This window comes from Sciurus carolinensis, chromosome 7 (genome assembly GCF_902686445.1).
Source record: "Sciurus carolinensis chromosome 7, mSciCar1.2, whole genome shotgun sequence".
NCBI lineage: Eukaryota > Metazoa > Chordata > Mammalia > Rodentia > Sciuridae > Sciurus > Sciurus carolinensis.
The window spans coordinates 78,105,309-78,124,912 of NC_062219.1; the positions used below are offsets into that span (position 1 = coordinate 78,105,309).

At 38.5% G+C, this 19,604-nt stretch overlaps 1 protein-coding gene across 2 annotated transcripts in view; it reads left to right on the forward strand.

Annotated features, from left to right (window-relative positions):
- The window catches only part of Me1 (malic enzyme 1), a 196,757-nt gene that overhangs the window by 13,021 nt on the left and 164,132 nt on the right, over positions 1 to 19,604 (forward strand). For both annotated transcript variants that reach the window (XR_007109440.1, XM_047558063.1), the window contains exons 2-3: positions 12,589 to 12,722; positions 18,631 to 18,780. Coding sequence is in view for 1 of the 2 variants with exons in the window: in XM_047558063.1 (XP_047414019.1) it covers positions 12,589 to 12,722; positions 18,631 to 18,780 (284 nt within the window). In the remaining variant the exon portion in view is untranslated. The remainder of the gene's footprint in view (positions 1 to 12,588; positions 12,723 to 18,630; positions 18,781 to 19,604) is intronic.

Consider the following 19,604-nt stretch of genomic DNA (forward strand, 5'->3'; position numbering starts at 1 on the left):
GCTTTCCAGAGTGGCTGCACTAATTTGCAGCCCCACCAGCAATGTAAGAGTGTACCTTTCTCCCCACATCCTCGCCAACACCTGTTGTTGGTTGTATTCTTGATAATTGCCATTCTAATTGGGGTGAGATGGAATCTTAGGGTGGTTTTGATTTGCATTTCTCTTATTACTAGAGATGTTGAACATTTTTCCATATGTTTGTTGATTGCTTGTACATCTTCTTCTGTGAAGTGTCTATTCATTTCCTTAGCCCATTTGTCAATTGGATTGTTTACATTCTTGGTGTAGAGTTTTTTGAGTTCTTTATAGATTCTGGAGATTAGCGCTCTATCTGAAGTATGATTGGCAAAGATTTTCTCCCACTCTGTAGGCTCTTTCTTCGCATTGCTGATAGTTTCCTTTGCTGAGAGAAAGCTTTTTAGTTTGAATCTATCCCAGTTATTAATTCTTGCTTTTATTTCTTGTGCTATGGGAGTCCTGTTGAGGAAGTCTGGTCCTAAGCCGACATGTTGAAGCTCTGGACCTACTTTTTCTTCTATAAGATGCAAGGTCTCTGGTCTGATTCCGAGATCCTTAATCCATTTTGAGTTTAGTTTTGTGCATGGTGAGAGATATGGGTTTAGTTTCATTCTGTTGCATATGGATTTCCAATTCTCCCAGCACCATTTGTTGAAGAGGCTATCTTTTCTCCATTGCATATTTTTGGCCCCTTTGTCTAGTATGAGAAAATTGTATTTATTTGGGTTTGTGTCCGTGTCCTCTATTCTGTACCATTGATCCACCTTTCTATTTTGGTACCAATACCATGCCGTTTTTGTTACTATTGCTTTGTAGTAGAGTTGAAGATCTGGTATTGCGATACCCCCTGCTTCACTCTTTCTGCCAAGGATTGCTTTAGCTATTCTGGGTTTTTTATTCTTCCAGATGAATTTCATAATTGCTTGCTCTATTTCTGTAAGGTACATCATTGGGATTTTAATTGGAATTGCATTGAATCTGTATAGCACTTTTGGTAGTATGGCCATTTTGACAATATTAATTCTTCCTATCCAAGAACATGGGAGATCTTTCCATCTTCTAAGGTTTTCTTGAATTTCTTTCTTTAGTGTTCTGTAGTTCTCATTGTAGAGGTCTTTCACCTCTTTTGTGAGATTGATTCCCAAATACTTTATTTTTTTCGAAGCTATTGTGAATGGGGTAGTTTTCCTAATTTCTCTTTCTGAAGATTCATCGCTTATATATAAAAATGCCTTCGATTTATGTGCATTGATCTTATATCCCGCTACTTTACTGAATTCACTTATGAGATCTAAAAGTTTTCTGGTGGAATTTCCTGGTTCCTCTAAGTATACAATCATATCATCAGCAAATAGGGATAGTTTGAGTTCTTCTTTTCCTATTCGTATCCCTTTAATTTCTTTGGTCTGTCTAATTGCTCTGGCTAGAGTTTCAAGGACGATATTGAATAGAAGTGGTGAAAGAGGGCATCCCTGCCTTGTTCCAGTTTTTAGAGGGAATGCTTTCAGTTTTTCACCATTAAGAATGATATTAGCCATGGGTTTAGCATAGATGGCCTTTACAATGTTAAGGAATGTTCCCACTATCCCTATTTTTTCTAGTGTTTTGAGCATGAAGGGGTGCTGTATTTTATCAAATGCTTTTTCTGCATCTATCGAAATAATCATGTGATTCTTGACTTTAAGTCTATTGATATGGTGAATGACATTTATTGATTTCCTGATGTTGAACCAACCTTGCATCCCTGGGATGAAACCCACTTGATCATGGTGCACTATCTTTTTAATATGTTTTTGTATGCGATTTGCTAAAATTTTGTTGAGAATTTTTGCGTCGATGTTCATTAAGGATATTGGTCTGAAATTTTCTTTCCTCGATGTGTCTCTGTCTGGTTTAGGAATCAGGGTAATATTGGCTTCATAGAATGAGTTTGGGAGAGTTCCCTCCTCTTCTATTTTCTGGAATACTTTGAGAAGTATTGGAATGAGTTCTTCTTTAAAAGTTTTGTAGAACTCGGCTGAGAACCCATCTGGTCCTGGACTTTTCTTTGTTGGAAGGCTTTTGATGACTTCTTCTATTTCATTACTTGAAATTGGTCTATTTAAATTGTGTATGTCCTCCTCGTTCAGTTTAGGCAATTCATATGTCTCTAGAAACCTGTTGATGTCTTCGAAATTTTCTATTTTGTTGGAGTATAGATTTTCAAAATAGCTTCTAATTATGTTTTGTATTTCGGTCGTGTCTGTTGTGATATTTCCTTGTTCATTCCGAATTTTAGTGATTTGGGTTTTCTCTCGTCTTCTCTTTGTTAGTGTGGCTAAAGGTTTATCAATTTTGTTTATTTTTTCGAAGAACCAACTATTTATTTTGTCAATTTTTGTATTGTTTCTTTCGTTTCAATTTCGTTGATTTCAGCTCTCAGTTTAACTATTTCCTGTCTTCTACTACTTTTGGTGTTGGTCTGTTCTTCTTTTTCTAGGGCTTTGAGCTGTAGTGTTAGGTCATTTATTTTTTGAGTTTTACTTCTTTTATTAAATGCGCTCCATGAAATAAATCTTCCTCTAAGTACCGCTTTCATAGTGTCCCAGAGATTTTGATATGTTGTTTCTTTGTTCTCGTTTACCTCTAAGAATTTTTTAATTTCCTTCCTAATATCTTCTGTTATCCATTCATCATATAGTAGCATATTGTTTAATCTCCAGGTGTTGGAGTAGTTTCTGTTTTTTACTCTTTCATTAATTTGTAACTTCAATCCATTATGATCTGATAGAATACAAGGTAGTGTCTCTATCTTCTTGTATTTGCTGACATTGGCTTTGTGGCATAATATATGGTCTATTTTAGAGAAGGATCCATGTGCTGCTGAGAAGAAAGTGTATTCGCTCTTGGTTGGATGGTATATTCTATAAATGTCTGTTAAGTCTAAATTATTGATTGTGTTATTGAGATCTATGGTTTCTTTGTTCAATTTTTGTTTGGAAGATCTGTCCAGTGGTGAAAGAGGCGTGTTAAAATCACCTAGTATTATTGTGTTATGGTCTATTTGGTTTCTAAAATTGAGAAGGATTTGTTTAACATATATGGATGAGCCATTGTTTGGGGCATAGATGTTTATGATTGTTATATCTTGCTGATTTATGGTTCCCTTAAGCAGTATGAAATGTCCTTCTTTATCCCTTCTAACTAACATTGGCTTGAAGTCCACTTTATCTGAAATGAGGATGGATACTCCAGCTTTTTTGCTGAGCCCATATGCATGGTATGTTTTTCCCCATCCTTTCACCTTTAGTCTATGGGTATCTCTTTCTATGAGGTGAGTCTCTTGCAGGCAACATATTGTTGGATCTTTCTTTTTAATCCAATCTGCCAGTCTATGTCTTTTGATTGATGAATTCAGGCCATTAACATTCAGGGTTATTATTGAGATATGATTTGTATTCCCAGTCATTTGGTTCATATTTAAAATTTTTGACACATCTTGGTTCCTCCTTTATTTGACAGTTCCTTTAGGATAATTCCTCCCTTTGCTGATTTGCTTCTTTGTTTTTTATCTCTTCCTCATGGAATATTTTGCTGAGAATGTTCTGTAATGCTGGCTTTCTTTTTGTAAATTCTTTTAGCTTTTGTTTATCATGGAATGATCTTATTTCATCGTCAAATTTGAAGGTAAGTTTTGCTGGGTATAAGATTCTTGGTTGGCATCCATTTTCTTTCAGAGCTTGAAAAATGTTGTTCCAGGCCCTTCTAGCTTTTAAGGTCTGGATTGAAAAATCTGCTGATATCCGTATTGGCTTCCCCCTGAATGTAATTTGGTTCTTTTCTCTCACAGCCTTTAAAATTCTGTCTTTATTTTGTATGTTAGGTATTTTCATTATAATGTGCCTTGGTGTGGGTCTGTTGTAATTTTGTGTATTTGGAGTCCTATAAGCCTCTTGGACTTGATTTTCCATTTCATTCTTCAGATTTGGGAAATTTTCTGATATTATTTCTTCAAATAGATTGTTCATTCCTTTGGTTTGTTTCTCTAAGCCTTCCTCAATCCCAATAATTCTCAAATTTGGCCTTTTCATGATATCCCATAGTTCTTGGAGATTCTGTTCATGATTTCTCACCATCTTCTCTGTTTGTTCAACTTTGTTTTCGAGGTTAAATATTTTGTCTTCAATATCTGAAGTTCTGTCTTCCAGCTGTTCTATCCTATTGGTTGTGCTTTCTATGGAGTTCTTAATTTGGTTTATTGTTTCCTTCATTTCAAGGATTTCTGTTTGGTTTTTTTTCAATATCTCTAACTCTTTATTGAAATGATCTTTTGCTTCCTGAATTTGCTCTGTTAACTGTCGATTGGTGCGATCGTTCAATGCCTGCATTTGCTCTTTCATCTCATCGTTTGCTTCCCTAATCATTTTAATTATGTACATTCTGAACTCCCTTTCTGTCATTTCTTCTGGCATGCTGTCGTTGGATTTTATTGATGTAACATCTAGATTTGTTTGGGGCATTTTCTTCCCTTGTTTTCTCATATTGTTCAGGGATCAGTGGGTCATTAAGATATTGCAGATTTCCTCTATCAACTTATAATGTCCCTGAAGATTGTTAGTATATCCCCTCTTATCCTTCAGTAGCCTGAAGTCTTGGAGGAGGTTGATAATGCAGAGCTCCACGAAGAAGCTGCCTCTCTAGGGTGGTGACCCTCAGGTGGCGTATATTCCCTGCTAGTGGGCAGAGGTGTCTCCACTTGTTGACCAATGGTCATCCAACGGGGAAGTAGGCTGCGGGCTGAGGCAAGGCCTGTTTGTGCCTATGTCTCTGACTTTACTGTCCCTGTGGGAAAACCTCCCCTGGCCGGGAAGAGTCACTCGGTGTGGACGTCTCGCTAGTCAGTTGCCCTCCTAGAGGTTCCCCTCAATCTACAACTACCCCCTGGGCTGGGCTGTCTTCTTCTGCAACGATCCCAGGGGCCCGGACCTACGTCCTGGGCCTGGGAGCCTCACCCTTCGCAGGCGAGTCTCCTTAGGCTGCCTCTCCCAGAGAGTCTGTCCGCCGCCCTGGAAACTTCGCTCCGCCCCTAGGCGTGTCTCTGTGCGGCTCTTCCAGCAAGCAGCCACCTAGCTCCTGGGACCCTGCTCTGCACCAATCGCCTGGCTATGCAGCCCCTCCCCTGAGCCACCACCTGGAGCCCCGTACAATAGCTCGGAGACACAGAGACCCGCCACACACCTCCTCCTCCGGACAGCCGCCCGGTTTCCGACGCAGTCACTAGGAGTCCAAACAACTCACTTTGGGTCTCCTCCTCCCACCAACCACCCGTAGCCCTAGGCAGTCACTCCAAGTCCAAGTGACCCGTCCTGTTCCTCCTCCTTGGGGTAGCCGCCCGGGTGTTCAGGAGCGGTGGCTCCGAGACCAGGTGACTCACCACGCTCCTTCTCCAGGCAGGCCACCGGTGTTCCGGAGCGGTTGCTTTTAGTCCAATCAGCTCACCACTCGCCTCCTCCTCTGGCAACCGCCTGTGGTTCTGATGCAGTCACTCACAGACTAAGCGTCCCACCGCTCTCCTCCTCCAGGCAGGCCACCAGTGTTCTGGAGCAGCTGCTCCGAGTTCAAACAGCTCGTCACGCAGCTCCCCCTTCGGCAACCGCCCGCAGCTCTGATGCAGCCACTCCCAGGTCAAACAACAAGCCACGCTCCTCCTCCTCCTCCGGGCAACCTCCCGGCACTCAGGAGCGCTAACTCTGAGTTCAAACAGTTCACCACACAACTCCTCCTCTGGCAACCGCCTGTGGTTCTGATGCAGTCATTCCCAGACCAAGCGTCCCGCCGTGCTCCTCCTCCTCCTCCGGGCAGTCCCCCGGCGCTCAGGAGCGCCCACTCTGAGTTCAAACAGCTCACCACGCAGCTCCTCCCCTGGCAACCGCCCGTGGCTCTGATGCAGTCACTCCTAGACCCAAGCGACCCGCCGGGCCTCTCCTCCTCCTCCGGGCAACCCCCCGGTGTTCGGAAGCGGTCACTCTGGGTCCAAACAGCTCACCACGCAGCTCCTCCCCAGGCAGCCGACCGGAGCCCCAGCGGCTGCTCGAGTCCAAGCGCTATGCTGAGCCGCCTCCTCCACGATGATCCCAGTCGTCCGTGTTTACCGCTCCAGTGGGGGGAGGGGCGTCTCACCGAGCAACTCCACCTCACAAATTCCCTGCGTTCCGGGGCTACCGCCCCATCCGGGACGCCTCCCCAACAGGAGAGACTCACCCGGCAGCTTTGAGTTGGTCCCAAATCTCTCACTATCTCCTCTCTCGAATCCTGCGTCCTGGAGCAGCGCGAAACGCAGCCGCCCTCTAGTCCGCCATCTTGGCCCGCCCCTGTGCATATTATTTTAAAAAAACCTTATTGTGATTCTAAAACTACTGTACTGCCAGTGTAATGATGAACATTAGCGATTTTTCAAGATAAATGCCACAGATGTAATGTGATATAAAATATTTATTTCTATTATGGCAAAGACACAAGTACTACTATTAATATTTCCAGTTTATTGCTTTCATTTATAATTGAAGGCAATATAAATTTAAAAGAGTTAGTGAAAAAAATGACTAACTTAAAGAACTTCTTAATTACTCAGATTATTTGAGGCTCTGTGATTTCACGAATAGGTTAAGAGCCTCTGTTCAGGGAGCTAAAAATTTCTTCCCCAAAAGTTATGACTTTGGGTCTTTTAAAATTGATTCTTAAATTCAAGGACTTTTTGAAAATACCAGGACATGAAAAACAAACGTCAGTATTTACTTAACACTTGCACATTGGGGGTTGTCTCCTCCTCCTCCTCCTCCTCCTCCTCCTCCTCCTCCTCCTCCTCCTCCTCTTCCTCCTCTTCTTCCTTTTCCTCCTCTTCTTTTAATCTTCTTCCTATTTCTCTTCTTCTTCTTCCTTTTCTTCCTTTTCCTTCTCCTCTTCTTCTTCCTCCTTTTGGTACAGGGAATTGAACCCAGGGGTGCTTTACCACTGACTATAACCCAGTCCTTTTTTATTTTGAGACAGGATTTCACTAAGTTGCCAAGGCTGGCCTTGAACTTCTGATCCTCCTGCCTCAGCCTTGGAAGTCACTAGGGTTATAGGTGTGTGCCACCGTGCTCTGCTCAGCGACTTCATTTTTAAATTTACTAGTAATATAAGCATTTATATAATGCATCTTTCACTCAGTATACTGCATTTGAGGGTCAGGTATTGTTCATATACTAGTAGTTTCTTTTTACTGTGGAGTGATATTCCAGTGTACTGATGTACCTTAGTTGCCTTATCCTATCCATTCTGTAGTTGAAGAACTTTCTGGTCTTTTCAAAAATTTTCACTATTATTACTTTGTACTTGTTTCTCTGCTTTGTCTTTGAGACATAAAGTTGCATGCATTTAGTAATGACAAATTATTAATTACTTTTTCAACACATTCTTGTTGATTGTTTGTAAGAGTCAAGTATTATTCCAGGTAGAAGGGATATACTAGTTAAACAAAACACAGTGTCTTAGCCCTAATATGGCAATGGCCTCAAGCATTTATACTAACAAATTCTGTTTTCATAATAAATTGTCATATGTGTGTAGAGTGCCTGTCAATATTTTTGTGGGTTATTTTCTTTTTTGCAGTTAAGTTTGGCATTATTTTCCCCAAATAATGACTATATCAAACAACTAAAGTTCATTGGAAATATTAAATGTGGATAGTTCAGAATACATAGTATTTATTTTGTTTTTCTGTTAAGTTTCTTATAAATACTCTTGATACAGAAAGCTTTTCTCTTCCCAGTCCAATAATGACAAGATTTTGAGAAAAAGGCAAAAGTTTTATTGGTTTGCTAGCAGAGGAGAAACATAGGGGATTCCTGTTCCAGAAGTGTGATTGTCCTTGCCAGAAGGGACTCAGGGATTTTAAAAGAGGAATACAAGGACTTGGATCCAAATATTACCAGTAGATAATGTCCATTGGGTGTCATTGAGAAAGCCATTTTGTCAATTCCCAGGTTTGAAGTTTCTTTATTCTTGTGGGCATTGACACTCTTCTGGGCAGTGAAGGACATGATAGCCTGAGATGGGAAAAATGTTAGTCTTGTTTTCCCTGTTAGGGAGAAATGGGGGAGGAAGAAAAAAAGAAAAGGAAATGTCAGTTTTAAAATGAGCAGCAAGGTTTGTACTCAAAGCATAAAGAGAACCTCCATTACACTCTGGACAGTTTCTCTCTTAGTTATGTTTGAATACAAATTTCAGGAATGAATGCCAGGAATTTATTAATTTTCATAGTCTCTTTTCTTAAGAAGATATACATAGATTAATAAGTAGAATCTGGAAGATTTCTTGTCCTATTTGCTGCCCTTAGCAGTGAAGCAGCATACTCCTCTGCTATCTAGGGATCTAGTCCAGAAGGTGTTTTGTTTTGGGGGGCGACATTGGGAATCAAACCCAAAGCATTATGCATGCTTCGCAAGCTTTCGATCACTGAACTATAGTGTAGCCTAGGTACAAAAGGTTTTTTCAAGAGTAGGGAAAGTAAAAGACAAAAAGGAGAAAACCCAAGGTTGAACCTAGAATGTAGGAGCGTACTTTAACAGAGTCAGAATTACAAGTGGTCTAGAGACCTAAGATATGCATAGCTGTTAATCTTTTCAACCACACGAAAGACTTGGTAGAAATCAGATGAAAGTCAGAAACTGCATGTAAACTTTGAATTCATTATCCTTTGTTGACTAGACCCTGCAGGATAGTGCTAAGGTAAAAATTCTTTGAAAAATTTTTGAAATTTGTGTTTTTTTGGGGGGGGAGCGGGGGGAAGGGGACAGGATTCTTGCTAAGTTGCCTGGACTGACCTTGAACAGATCCTCCTACTTCAGCCTCTTGAATAGCTGAAATTACAGGCGTGGACCACTATACTCAGCTAAAAGAAACATTTCACTATCAAGTTTTAGATACAACTGACCTATTTATACATTTTTACAAAATATATCTGTGAATATGCTCTGTTGGTATGAAAAAACTATGGTTTAAATGAATTCATATTATATATATTTAAAATTTTTCAGGGATTCTAAGACTTAAGTTGACTTATTTATTGAAAGTTTTTAGCTTATAAAGGGTAATAAAGGAAAATGAATCTGATCATAGGATCATAATACTTTAAGCTGGTCCAATACTCCATATTTCTAAGCCCTTGGGTGAAAATTTGGCCAAGTGTGTGGAAATTTGTATTTAGTAAACATCAAAGAATATCAAAGATTTCCCGATGTCATTTTCAGTTATATGACATAAGATGTGGGAGACCTGTTAGATTTAGAAATTAGTTTTGGAACAGACATTGGAAAATTTTATGTTAAAAGATTGGCTAACTATAAATGATAGTTAAATGCCATAATTAAGTGAATGAACAATCCTATGTTAGTGCATCTAAAAATAAGTCTTATTCTCAGAATATTGACTTTGTGTGTGTGTGTGTGTGTGTGTGTGTGTGTGTGTGTGGTGTGTTGCTAGAGATTGAACGCAGGGGTGCTCTACTACTGAGCTACATTTCCAGCCCTTTCGATATGGTACCCAAGCCTTGAACTTGTGATCCTCCTGCTTCAGCCTCCAGAGTAGTTGACATTACAGGCTTGTACCACTGAACTTGGCTAGACTGTTGACATTTTGATTATAATTTTCTGCAGGCATATTTCAAAGCATAACATTGAGAAATTTACTGCTTCTTCAAAATATTTATGGAATTTTGATAGTTTAGCCTCACCCACTTTTCAGTTTGTAATTAAAGAAAAATATGTCATCATTTACAAATAAATGACCGTACATAATTTTGTTTCATTTTAATGAGTTATTTCATGACATTTTAAATGATCAGTCTCTAGTTATACCTTGGGCAGGTGAAGTATATCTTCCAGTCCATAGTATTCACAAAGTATTTCTTCTTGGTTGAGTTAAATTTTAGAATGAATATGCTATTCAGTTTCCTGAGGACCAATTTTGTAGTTTTAAAAAATGTTAATTTCTCTAGAATCGATTATTCAAAGTTTTCTGGTTTTATGTGCAATAAATTATTGAGTTCTAATTATGTCAGGTCTGTTTTAGGTGCTAGGGAAAAAGCAATGAATAATACAAGCAAAATTCCTTGACTTCATGGAGCTTGCTTTCTAGGGTGAGGTTACAAACTGCAAATAAAGAAGTAAATGGTGGCCTAAGAGCCCAGGAAACACCACAGGTGTCCCTTGGTACTGCCCAGAACTCCTGTGTAAAGAACTGGCAGACTGTGCTGGTCTCTTATAGGCATCCAGGAGAGGGTGATTGGGTCACACAGTTAGACATACTGGATTATCTTTCTTGAGAGAGACCATCCTGCCTCTGTCTTCATATATTGGAACCTCATAGCATCCCCAAGTGAACATATAACAGTGGGGGCCTTTGTAGTCATGAGAATGGCTGAAGTGGGGAAAACATCTTACAGCTAGATTTTATTTGTGTTGATGCATTTGGGGACTTTAAGGTTGGGCATATCTTACAATGGCAATTCTGGAGCCCTTAGTTCTAGTTAGCTTTTGTAGGCAACTAAGAGATGCTCTGGGGGTCATTCAGGAGACATTTTTAACTGTCTCTCTAGTGTGTCCTCCTGATCCAGGAGGCTACTTAAACCTAGCCTTTCTATCAGGGACATGAATTAATAGACCTGATCATATCAGAGATTAGAAGAAAGAGAGGGTTGTTCATCTTTTGATCTATTTCATAGACTTTCTGGTATTAAACATGTTAATACTTCACCATTCAGGGTCTGTCATCTCCCTCTGGGTTGAACCAAATTTTGTGTCTTTTATCCCAAGTGGTAAACTTTTCACAAGAAATTAGGAGTCACTATTCTGCCCTTGAAAGTAATTTTCAGGGATGAGGAGGATGATTGTAGAATCACTCATTATAGTCAGTGAACATGTTCATCTCCATCCAAGTTGTCTACAACAGTAATAGCCACCATGTGCAAACTTAGCTTTTCACAGTGGTAGTATTGTAACCAATGAAGTTTATCTGAGGCACGATTATGTTATGGCTAATTGAAAAAAAAAATCAATGTGCACATCTGAGTGTTGTAGTCTATTTGGGCTGCTGTAACAATGCTATGGACTGGTTAGCTTATAAACAGAAGTTTCTTTCTTTCTTTCTTTCTTTTTTTTTTTTTTTTTTTTTTTTGCGGTGCTGGGGATTGAACCCAGGGTCTTGTGCTTGTAAGGCAAGCACTCTACCAACTGAGCTATCTCCCCAGCCCAGTTTCTTTCTTTTTGAAGGCTAGGGAATGCAAGATCGAGGTGTTGCAGGTTTGGTGTCTGGTGAGAGGCCCATTTCCTGCTGTATAGATGGCTGTCATCTCTGTTTCCTCATTTGGCAGAAGAGGCTGAGAAGCTCTTTGGGGTTTCTTTTGTAAGGAAACTAATCATATTCAGGAGGGTAGAGAGTTCTTGTGACCTAATCACCCCCGAAAGGTCCCACCTCCTAATGCTTTTGCCTTGTGGGTGAGAATTTCCACATGTGCATTTTGACAGGGCACAGACATTCTGACCATAACAGCAGCCATTATATCATGTCAGCTCATATGCTGACAGCAAAGAAACAGCAATGCACTAGTCAAAGAAACCTCTTGATCTTCCGTACCTCCAGGCAGTCTTCTCAGGAGGGACTCCTTATCCCAATCTACCAGATTATTCTCTCCCATAACAACTACAGGGGCTTATTTGTTTTTACTTCCCATATTATACCCTAGCAAATCTCCTGGGTCCATTCTAGTTTTTGCATCAACCCATCATATCTACTTTGTTGCTTTTTAAGCTCCATAGTTTGTTGTTACTATCATTTTATACAATCAGTGTTCATGTAAATAGAAAATATAACATATTAAAGTAGTAGGACTGTAATAGATGTAGTAGGTTAGTTTGGTAAGCTTTAGAGAGGAGGGAGCATTTGAGGTAATTATCAACAGGCAAAGAAGAAAGACATTCCTGACCATGATGTCGTGGAAAAATAGAAGGGTATACTGTGTTCACGCAATGGGGAGGTTTGTGTAGCTGGGAGAACATGAGAATAATGCAAAAAAACTCAGGAGAAGAGTGCTGGAACAGGTATCTCAGAATCATATAAGGTATTCGAGGTAGAAGAAGCACAGCTGGTCACAGTTGACCTACTCATGTCCATAATCTTAAAATTTCTTATAATAAATCCTATTTTTTATATTTACTGACATTAATAATGATTATATATTCTTTTTCACTTGTGTGCTTCAAGTAGTTTCCTCCCATCTACTCTCTAATTTCATCCTAACAGTATCTGAATGACACAGCTCTAAAAATATCCAGTATTCTAGTTTTTGTAGATAAGGAAACTGAGGTGTGGAGAGCTGACTAGTGCATTGCTGTTTGACTAGTGCCATGCTTATAGTGATGCCAGATCTTCTGATTTTTAATTCCATCCCCATTGGATTTTATTTGTGTATGTTTGTGGGTGTGTATATACACATATACTTTTTGTCCTTTTTTCCCTCTTTAAGAAATTAGTGTGTTTTCCTTTTCTCTATAGGACTTGGCTTTTACTCTGGAAGAAAGACAACAGTTGAACATTCATGGATTGTTGCCACCTTGCTTCATCAGCCAGGAGATCCAGGTCCTCAGAGTAGTTAAAAATTTTGAGCGTTTGAACTCGGATTTTGACAGGTAACCCATTCCTAAACATGATTTTTATATTCCTTGTATGTAATGGTTCAAAAATATTCCATGATTGGGAAAGAGTAGCCAGTTTGAAGGAGAATTTGCTTGTAAAATACAATTATTTTGTTTAAAAAATTATTTTCTTTAGAACATTTGAATGAAATAATATCTTTGCTGAACTACATTCTTAATGAAGAAAGGAAATGGGGATGGGAATAAGAAAGACAGTAGAATGAATTTTAATGACTTTCTTTTGTTCATATATGAATACATGATCAGTGTAACTCCACATCATGTATAACCACAAGAATGGGAAATCTTCCATGTGTATACAGTATATCAAAATAACTTAACTGTCAGATATATCTAAAAAAGAACAAATAAAAATAAAAATAATTTATTTATTTATTTTTTCTCTCTGTATTCTGAAAGAGACTATTCTCTCACAACAAAATTGTTGTTATAAAGGTCAGTTATTAGAAAATACCATTCTAAACAGAGGAAACAGACTCAAATGGCTTTTAGTCAGAGTTAAAGTACATTGTAGGCGAAAGTGCAGTTTTTCAGCCTTCAAGCTTAGTTCCAACACCATTGTCACTTAGTTTGTTTAGAATTCATTTTCTGTGTTTGCCCACAAATGAAGGTAACATCTTCCCTACCTTTGGAATTGGATAGCCCTAGGTTGAAATTCTGTCTCATTAGCAGTGACCCCTTGGCACTACAGCAACTGCCATGGTCTCTACATCTACCTTGCCCTGTTTTTGACTCTGCCCCTCAGCTTTTTCATCTGTGGATTAGAAAAAAAGCTATTTTAAAATATTATTGTGAGGTAGTTAACCCAATATCTATAGGTAAGTATTTGTAATAATCAAGGTTCTCCAGGGAAACAAAACCCAAAGGAAGTATATGTATGAAAAAATGAGAAAACACTATACAGATATATCTATATAGATAAAGAGAGAGATGGGAAGGCTTGGTAAATCAAAATCGGCAGGTAGGCTGGCAGGCTAGAGCCCCAGGGTTGGAGTCCAGTCAGTGGGTTGGCAGAATTCTTTTTTTGCTGGACCAGAGGTCAGTCATTGTATTAAGGCCTTCAGCTAATTGGATGAGGTTTACTCACATTGAGGGATAATCTGCTTTACTCTGAGTCTACCAATTTAAATGTTAATCTCATTCAAAAACCACCTTTGCAGAAATATCCAGAGCAGCATTTGACCATATGTCTGTACACCCTGTCTATTACAGATTGAATGTTTATTCCCCACACCCAACTCTAATTTAAATTTTGAAATCTAATCCCCAGGGTGACAGCATTTGGAAGTGAGGGTCTTTGGAGAGCACTCATTAATGGGATGAGTGCTTTTATAAGAAAAGGTCATAGAGTTAGCACCCTCCATCTTCTACCGCATGAGGATCAATGAGAAGTCAGCCATCTGCATCCTGGAAGTGGGTACTTACAGGAACCCAGCCATGTTAACTTCATGATCCTAGACTTCCAGCCTTCAGATCTGTGAGAAATAAATTTCTGTTGATAAGGCACCTGGCTTTATGGTATTTTGTTAAGGCCCTGAGCTAAGACTATCCCAGCCAAGCTGACACATAAAATTAACCATATAAGTTGACCCCTTAGGAACTTAGCACTCGCCATGATATGAGTGTTTGTACCCTTCCTGAATTTATATGTTGAAGTCCTGATTCCTCAGGTAGTGATGTTGATAGATGAGACCTTTGGGTGTGACTAAATCTTGAATGTGATTAGTGTCCTTATAGAAGAGGGAGCTTGTCTTGCTCCTTTACTATGTTAGGATGTAGTAAGAAGGTGCTGTCAGTGAGGAAGGGCTCCTAACCAGACAGCGAGTCTACTGGCACCTTGATCTTAGACTTCATAGATTATAACTGTGAGAAATGAATTTCTGTTTTTTAATAAGCTGCAGGTCTTTGTTATTTTATTAGAGCCCAAATGGAATGTGTACCCATATGTATCTCCTTATACTATACTAAATCTTCAAATAAAGACAATGATGAGGTAATACTTCCACCTAACATGAGACATCAGTCTTGCATACAACTGAAAATACAGTAACAACTCCACCTCCAAATACTATCACACTGGGGAATAGATTTCAAAATACATTCCAGAAGAAGATGCAAAATCTTTGGATAATGTTTATTCTTCTTGATGTCTGTTACCTTAAATCTTATGATGTAAAGTGAGCAATACTTAAATACTATTATATAAAGTCAGTGTAGCTTATATTACCTGATAAGATAATAAGAGAGGAAGGAAACAATATGTGCTCATATTTTACTTATGGATGTTTGCTTATATATATGTAAACACAAACATTCTTAAGAAAATAAGGAAAAAATTCCATGACAATTATAGTTCTTGTTTCTAAAATTGATCATGTGGTCATAAATGATCAATAACTGCCTTCTTCCATGGCCCAAATTTCCTTTTCCCTTAGCAAGCACCTGAGCTGGCTGTGGTTCTTTAACTGGTGGAATGACTCAGACCTTCAGTCAGTCCTGAATGGTCCTGGACCAGTGTAGTCCTCCCTGAATTGCATTGGTGTTTCTGTTGACTTTAATCACAGGACTTGGTAATACTAAGTAATACCCTAAGGCATTTCTTATATTCCAGACACCATTGCTCACCTTCATTGTAGTGTAGTAGTCCAGTTTCTCATGGTAATCAAGATCAATCCTTCCCTGCCAGCCCAGTAACTGCTTTCTTTGCCTGTTGATTCAGGGGCAAACGGTACTCAAGGTGACCAGGTGGCAGTCCTAATTTTCTGTTCAATAGGTTCATTACTGTGTCTATTGCTAGAAACATTTCCCCCTTTCTGGCTAAGGCTTCCAGGACAGCAGATCATAAGGTCATAGGGGCAGAATATAGAAATTTTGTTAGTGGGTCACTAGGATCATTAGTAAGGGATGCCACTCTCATTTCTACCCCTTGATTCCTGGATTCTGAATCTTGGCTATGGGAGAAATAGCACCATATATTGAATGCTGATTCAGCATATACAGCCTCTTGGAGAATCTTGTAATAGCTTTTAAAGGTATTGCTACCCCTGCTGGTATTGTAACTGGGTTTTCAAAAGGATGTTCGACTGTTCTGTTAAGTCAGCTGTATGGTTGGTAGGGAATATTATAAAATCGGTGAGCATGGGCTCATTTGCTCTGAAGTGAGTTCCTTGATCATAGCAATATTGTGTGAATACCATGGTGGTATTTTATAAGTCCATGAATAATAGCTTTGGCAGAAGCACTGCATGCAAGGAAGGCATGTCTGGATTGAGAGTAAGTTTCCCAGTAAAGACAACACTGACCCTTGCATGATAAAAGCTGTCTAGTATAATAAACCTGATATCAGGTAGCCACCTGAGTACTCTGGGTAATGGTTTCACATCAGGGACTCTGTTGATCTCTGCTGCAGGCAGATGGACACTCAGCATTGGCTTTAGCCAGACTGACCTTCCTGAGTGGAAATCCATATTACTGAGCCTATGCGTAATCTTCATCCTTGCCACCATAGCTGTGTGTTCATGAGTACAAAGTCAGGCAAGGGTGGCTGGGGAAAGAGTCTGACCCAGTTTGTCTAGTGTGCGTGTATATATATATGCACACTGGAACTTCTTTTATACCTTTTTTCTTGGCCATTTTATTATTTGCCTGCTATGAGCTGGTAACTTTCAAATTTTACAAACTCTTCCTCAAATATATATTTAACATCAACTCAGTGTCAGGAACTCTTTTAGATATTGGAATTATGGATGATAATCTCTTCCCTCATAGAATTTGTATAAATCATTACAACTATTAAAAATTCTAATCAGTAAAAAAAGTATAAATTATATGTTAGAAAGTAACGAGTGCTATAGGGAAAAAGTAGAAAGGTAAAATAGGGAAAAGAAGGACAGAATGCTGAGATTAGGGATGACCAAATTTCATTGTTAAATGGGATGATAATGGTTGCCATCACTGAAGAAGTGAGTTTGAGCAAATAATCAAAGGTGGTGAGGAAATTAACCATGTCGAAACCTGAGGAAAAATGTTCTACAGCTGGCACATTCAGGTATCAGCAGAGAGACTTGTGTCTAGGGCAGAATATGCTAGAGGAAGAGTGCTAGGTTAGGAAAGGAAATTGACCAGGTAATGAGGGACAGATTATTTATGGTTGTGTAGGCCTCTGAAAGACTTCTGCTGTTATTCTGAGTGAAAAGGGAAGCCTTTTCAGGATATGAACAGATCAGCATAATCTGCACTGTATTTTAGGAAAACTAGCTATAATGTTGATAATAGAATGTAGTCTGAGAGAAATTTTAGGAGACCATTAAAATTATCTAGCAAGGGATGTTGGTGATTTGAATTTAGGGTGGTGCAATGAAGATGATCATATTTAGGATATATTTTGAAGATAAAACCGTCATGATTTTCTAATGTATTTCCATAGAAAGCTTTCAGAGAAGAGGAGACAACAGCAAAGAAACTGAAAGGGAATAACCAGTGAAATAGAAGAAAGACTGAGAATATGATGGTCTAGAATTCAAGGAAAAAGAATGTGTCAAACTTTAGGAAATGTCATGTATGTCAATTGTTCTTAATAATAAGGTGAGGTCTGAGAATTGACCATTGATTTAGCAATGATGACTTCCACATTGCTAGGTCGATTTTAACTGGTCTAAAATGAAAGTCATCATCTTCCCTCCAAATGTTTGTTTTCTAGATTATTTTACCTAATTGCCCAAGAATTAAAATCCATTAATTTTTCCCAGGTCTGTGTATTTTCAACTATTCTAGGAAATGGAAATGTTCTAGTTTGTTTTCTGTTTCTATAGCAAAATATCTGAAACTGGCTACTTTACAAAGAAAAGATGTTTAGTTCATGAGTTTGGAGGCTGAAAATTCAAGATTGAGCAGCCCCATTTGTTTGGTCTCTGGTGAGAATCATCTTTTGTCACAGTGTGGTGGACGGTATCACAACAGGAGTGCTTATGAGAGGGATAGATATAAGACCCAACACAAAGCCAGTGAACAGGATGGGGCCAAGATTGCTCTTTTTATAACAGTTCACTGTTGAGGAAACCAACGAGGGTTCCACGAGAACTATATTAATCCCTTCCAAGAGCCGCTTCCCCAGTGACATAACTACCTTCTGTTTGGCCCCACCTCTTAGAGGTTCCTCTACCTTTCACATCACCACACTGGGGTCTGTACTTCCAGCACATGATCCCCTGGAGAATATACACAAATGATATCTAAACCATAGTAGGAAATCAAACCAAAAAGTCTAGTAAGGTTGTTGAATAAAGTTTTACAAATTTTTTTGACTTGTACCAAGCAGTTAGAGTTGTTTTATTCTCTAAACTATTGAAGATTACAGGTAACATTAACAGTTTTAGGTTTAGAAAAATAACTCTAGATCAGAAATATCTCTAGACAGAAAAGAACCATTAGATGCAAATAGTAAGAAAAGTCCTTTGAGTTTGACTATCTTAGTTATTTTTAAGGTGAGTGCTACATTCCTTTACTCATTTCCTGCTTGTTATTTCTCTTGGTTATTCAATAGTGGGGTTAGAGGATAAATTTTCCCTATTTAATTAGTTGTGTTAATGCTTATACTCTATAGAAGTATTTTCATTTGTTTTTCATTTTAAAATAGAGATAAAATCTTTTCAAGTGTTGAGTAAAATGATACTATTTCAGCAATGATTTGAGCATTTGAGTGATGGTAATCAATTTTATTGTTCTTCATTCTTTGGAGCATTTAAGAATATTTGTTTGTTTTTGATTAGATGTTTTCTGCATAACCTAAAAATACACTTGGTTGAAAATGTTTAATTAGAGTTCTAAGCAGCTATTTCATGACTTTGTGGATATAGATCTAATTATGTCTCATTTTCCATAGGTATCTTCTTTTAATGGATCTTCAAGATAGAAATGAAAAGCTCTTTTATAGAGTGCTGATGTCTGACATTGAGAAATTCATGCCTATTGTTTATACTCCAACTGTGGGTCTGGCTTGTCAACAATATAGTTTAGCATTTCAGAAGCCAAGGTATGTAAATTTTTATTCTAAATGCAACTTGCATCTTTACTTATTTTTATAAGATTTTTGTGGTAATTTAAAATTTATTTTATTATTTATTTATAATTGATAAACAAAAATTGTGTATATTTAGTGTACATCATGTTGTTTTGAGCATATATCCATTGTGAAATGTCTAAATCTGGCTAATTAACATATGTATTACCTCACTCATTTATTTATTAGTGGTGAGAACACTGAAATCTACTCCATTAGCAATTTCAAGCACATAATACATTAACTCTAGTCTCCGTGTTGTATAGTAGATTTCTTGAACTTATTTATCTTATCCAACTGAAATTCTGTATTTTTTGATCAATATCTGCCCAGTTTTATACCCATCCTCCAGCCCCTGGTAACTATCACTCTACTTTCTGCCCTATGAGTTTTACTATTTTTAGATTCCACATATAAGTGAAATCATGCAACGTTTACCTTTCTGTGTCTTGCTTCTTTGACTTAATATAATGACCTCCAGGTTCATCCATATTGTCAGAAATGACGGTTTCCTTAAGACTAAATAGTGTGGGGGTTTCTGCCATATCCCACGTGGATGAAAAAAGGGTTAACTACTGGAGGGTGATGTTGGCTATAAATCAGTCAGTTACCCCTAAACTTATCTACTCAGTAAACACACAAGAGCCAATACTCCTTTTAAATGAGAGGGAGCTTGATGGATTGGGCCATACCAGATCTGGCCTCTAACTACATGGAGTAGCTCAACTCTCTGTTATTTTATAGTCACACAGGTAAAGGGACCTGGACCAGGTGGGGCTTCTTTTGTGATGAACAGG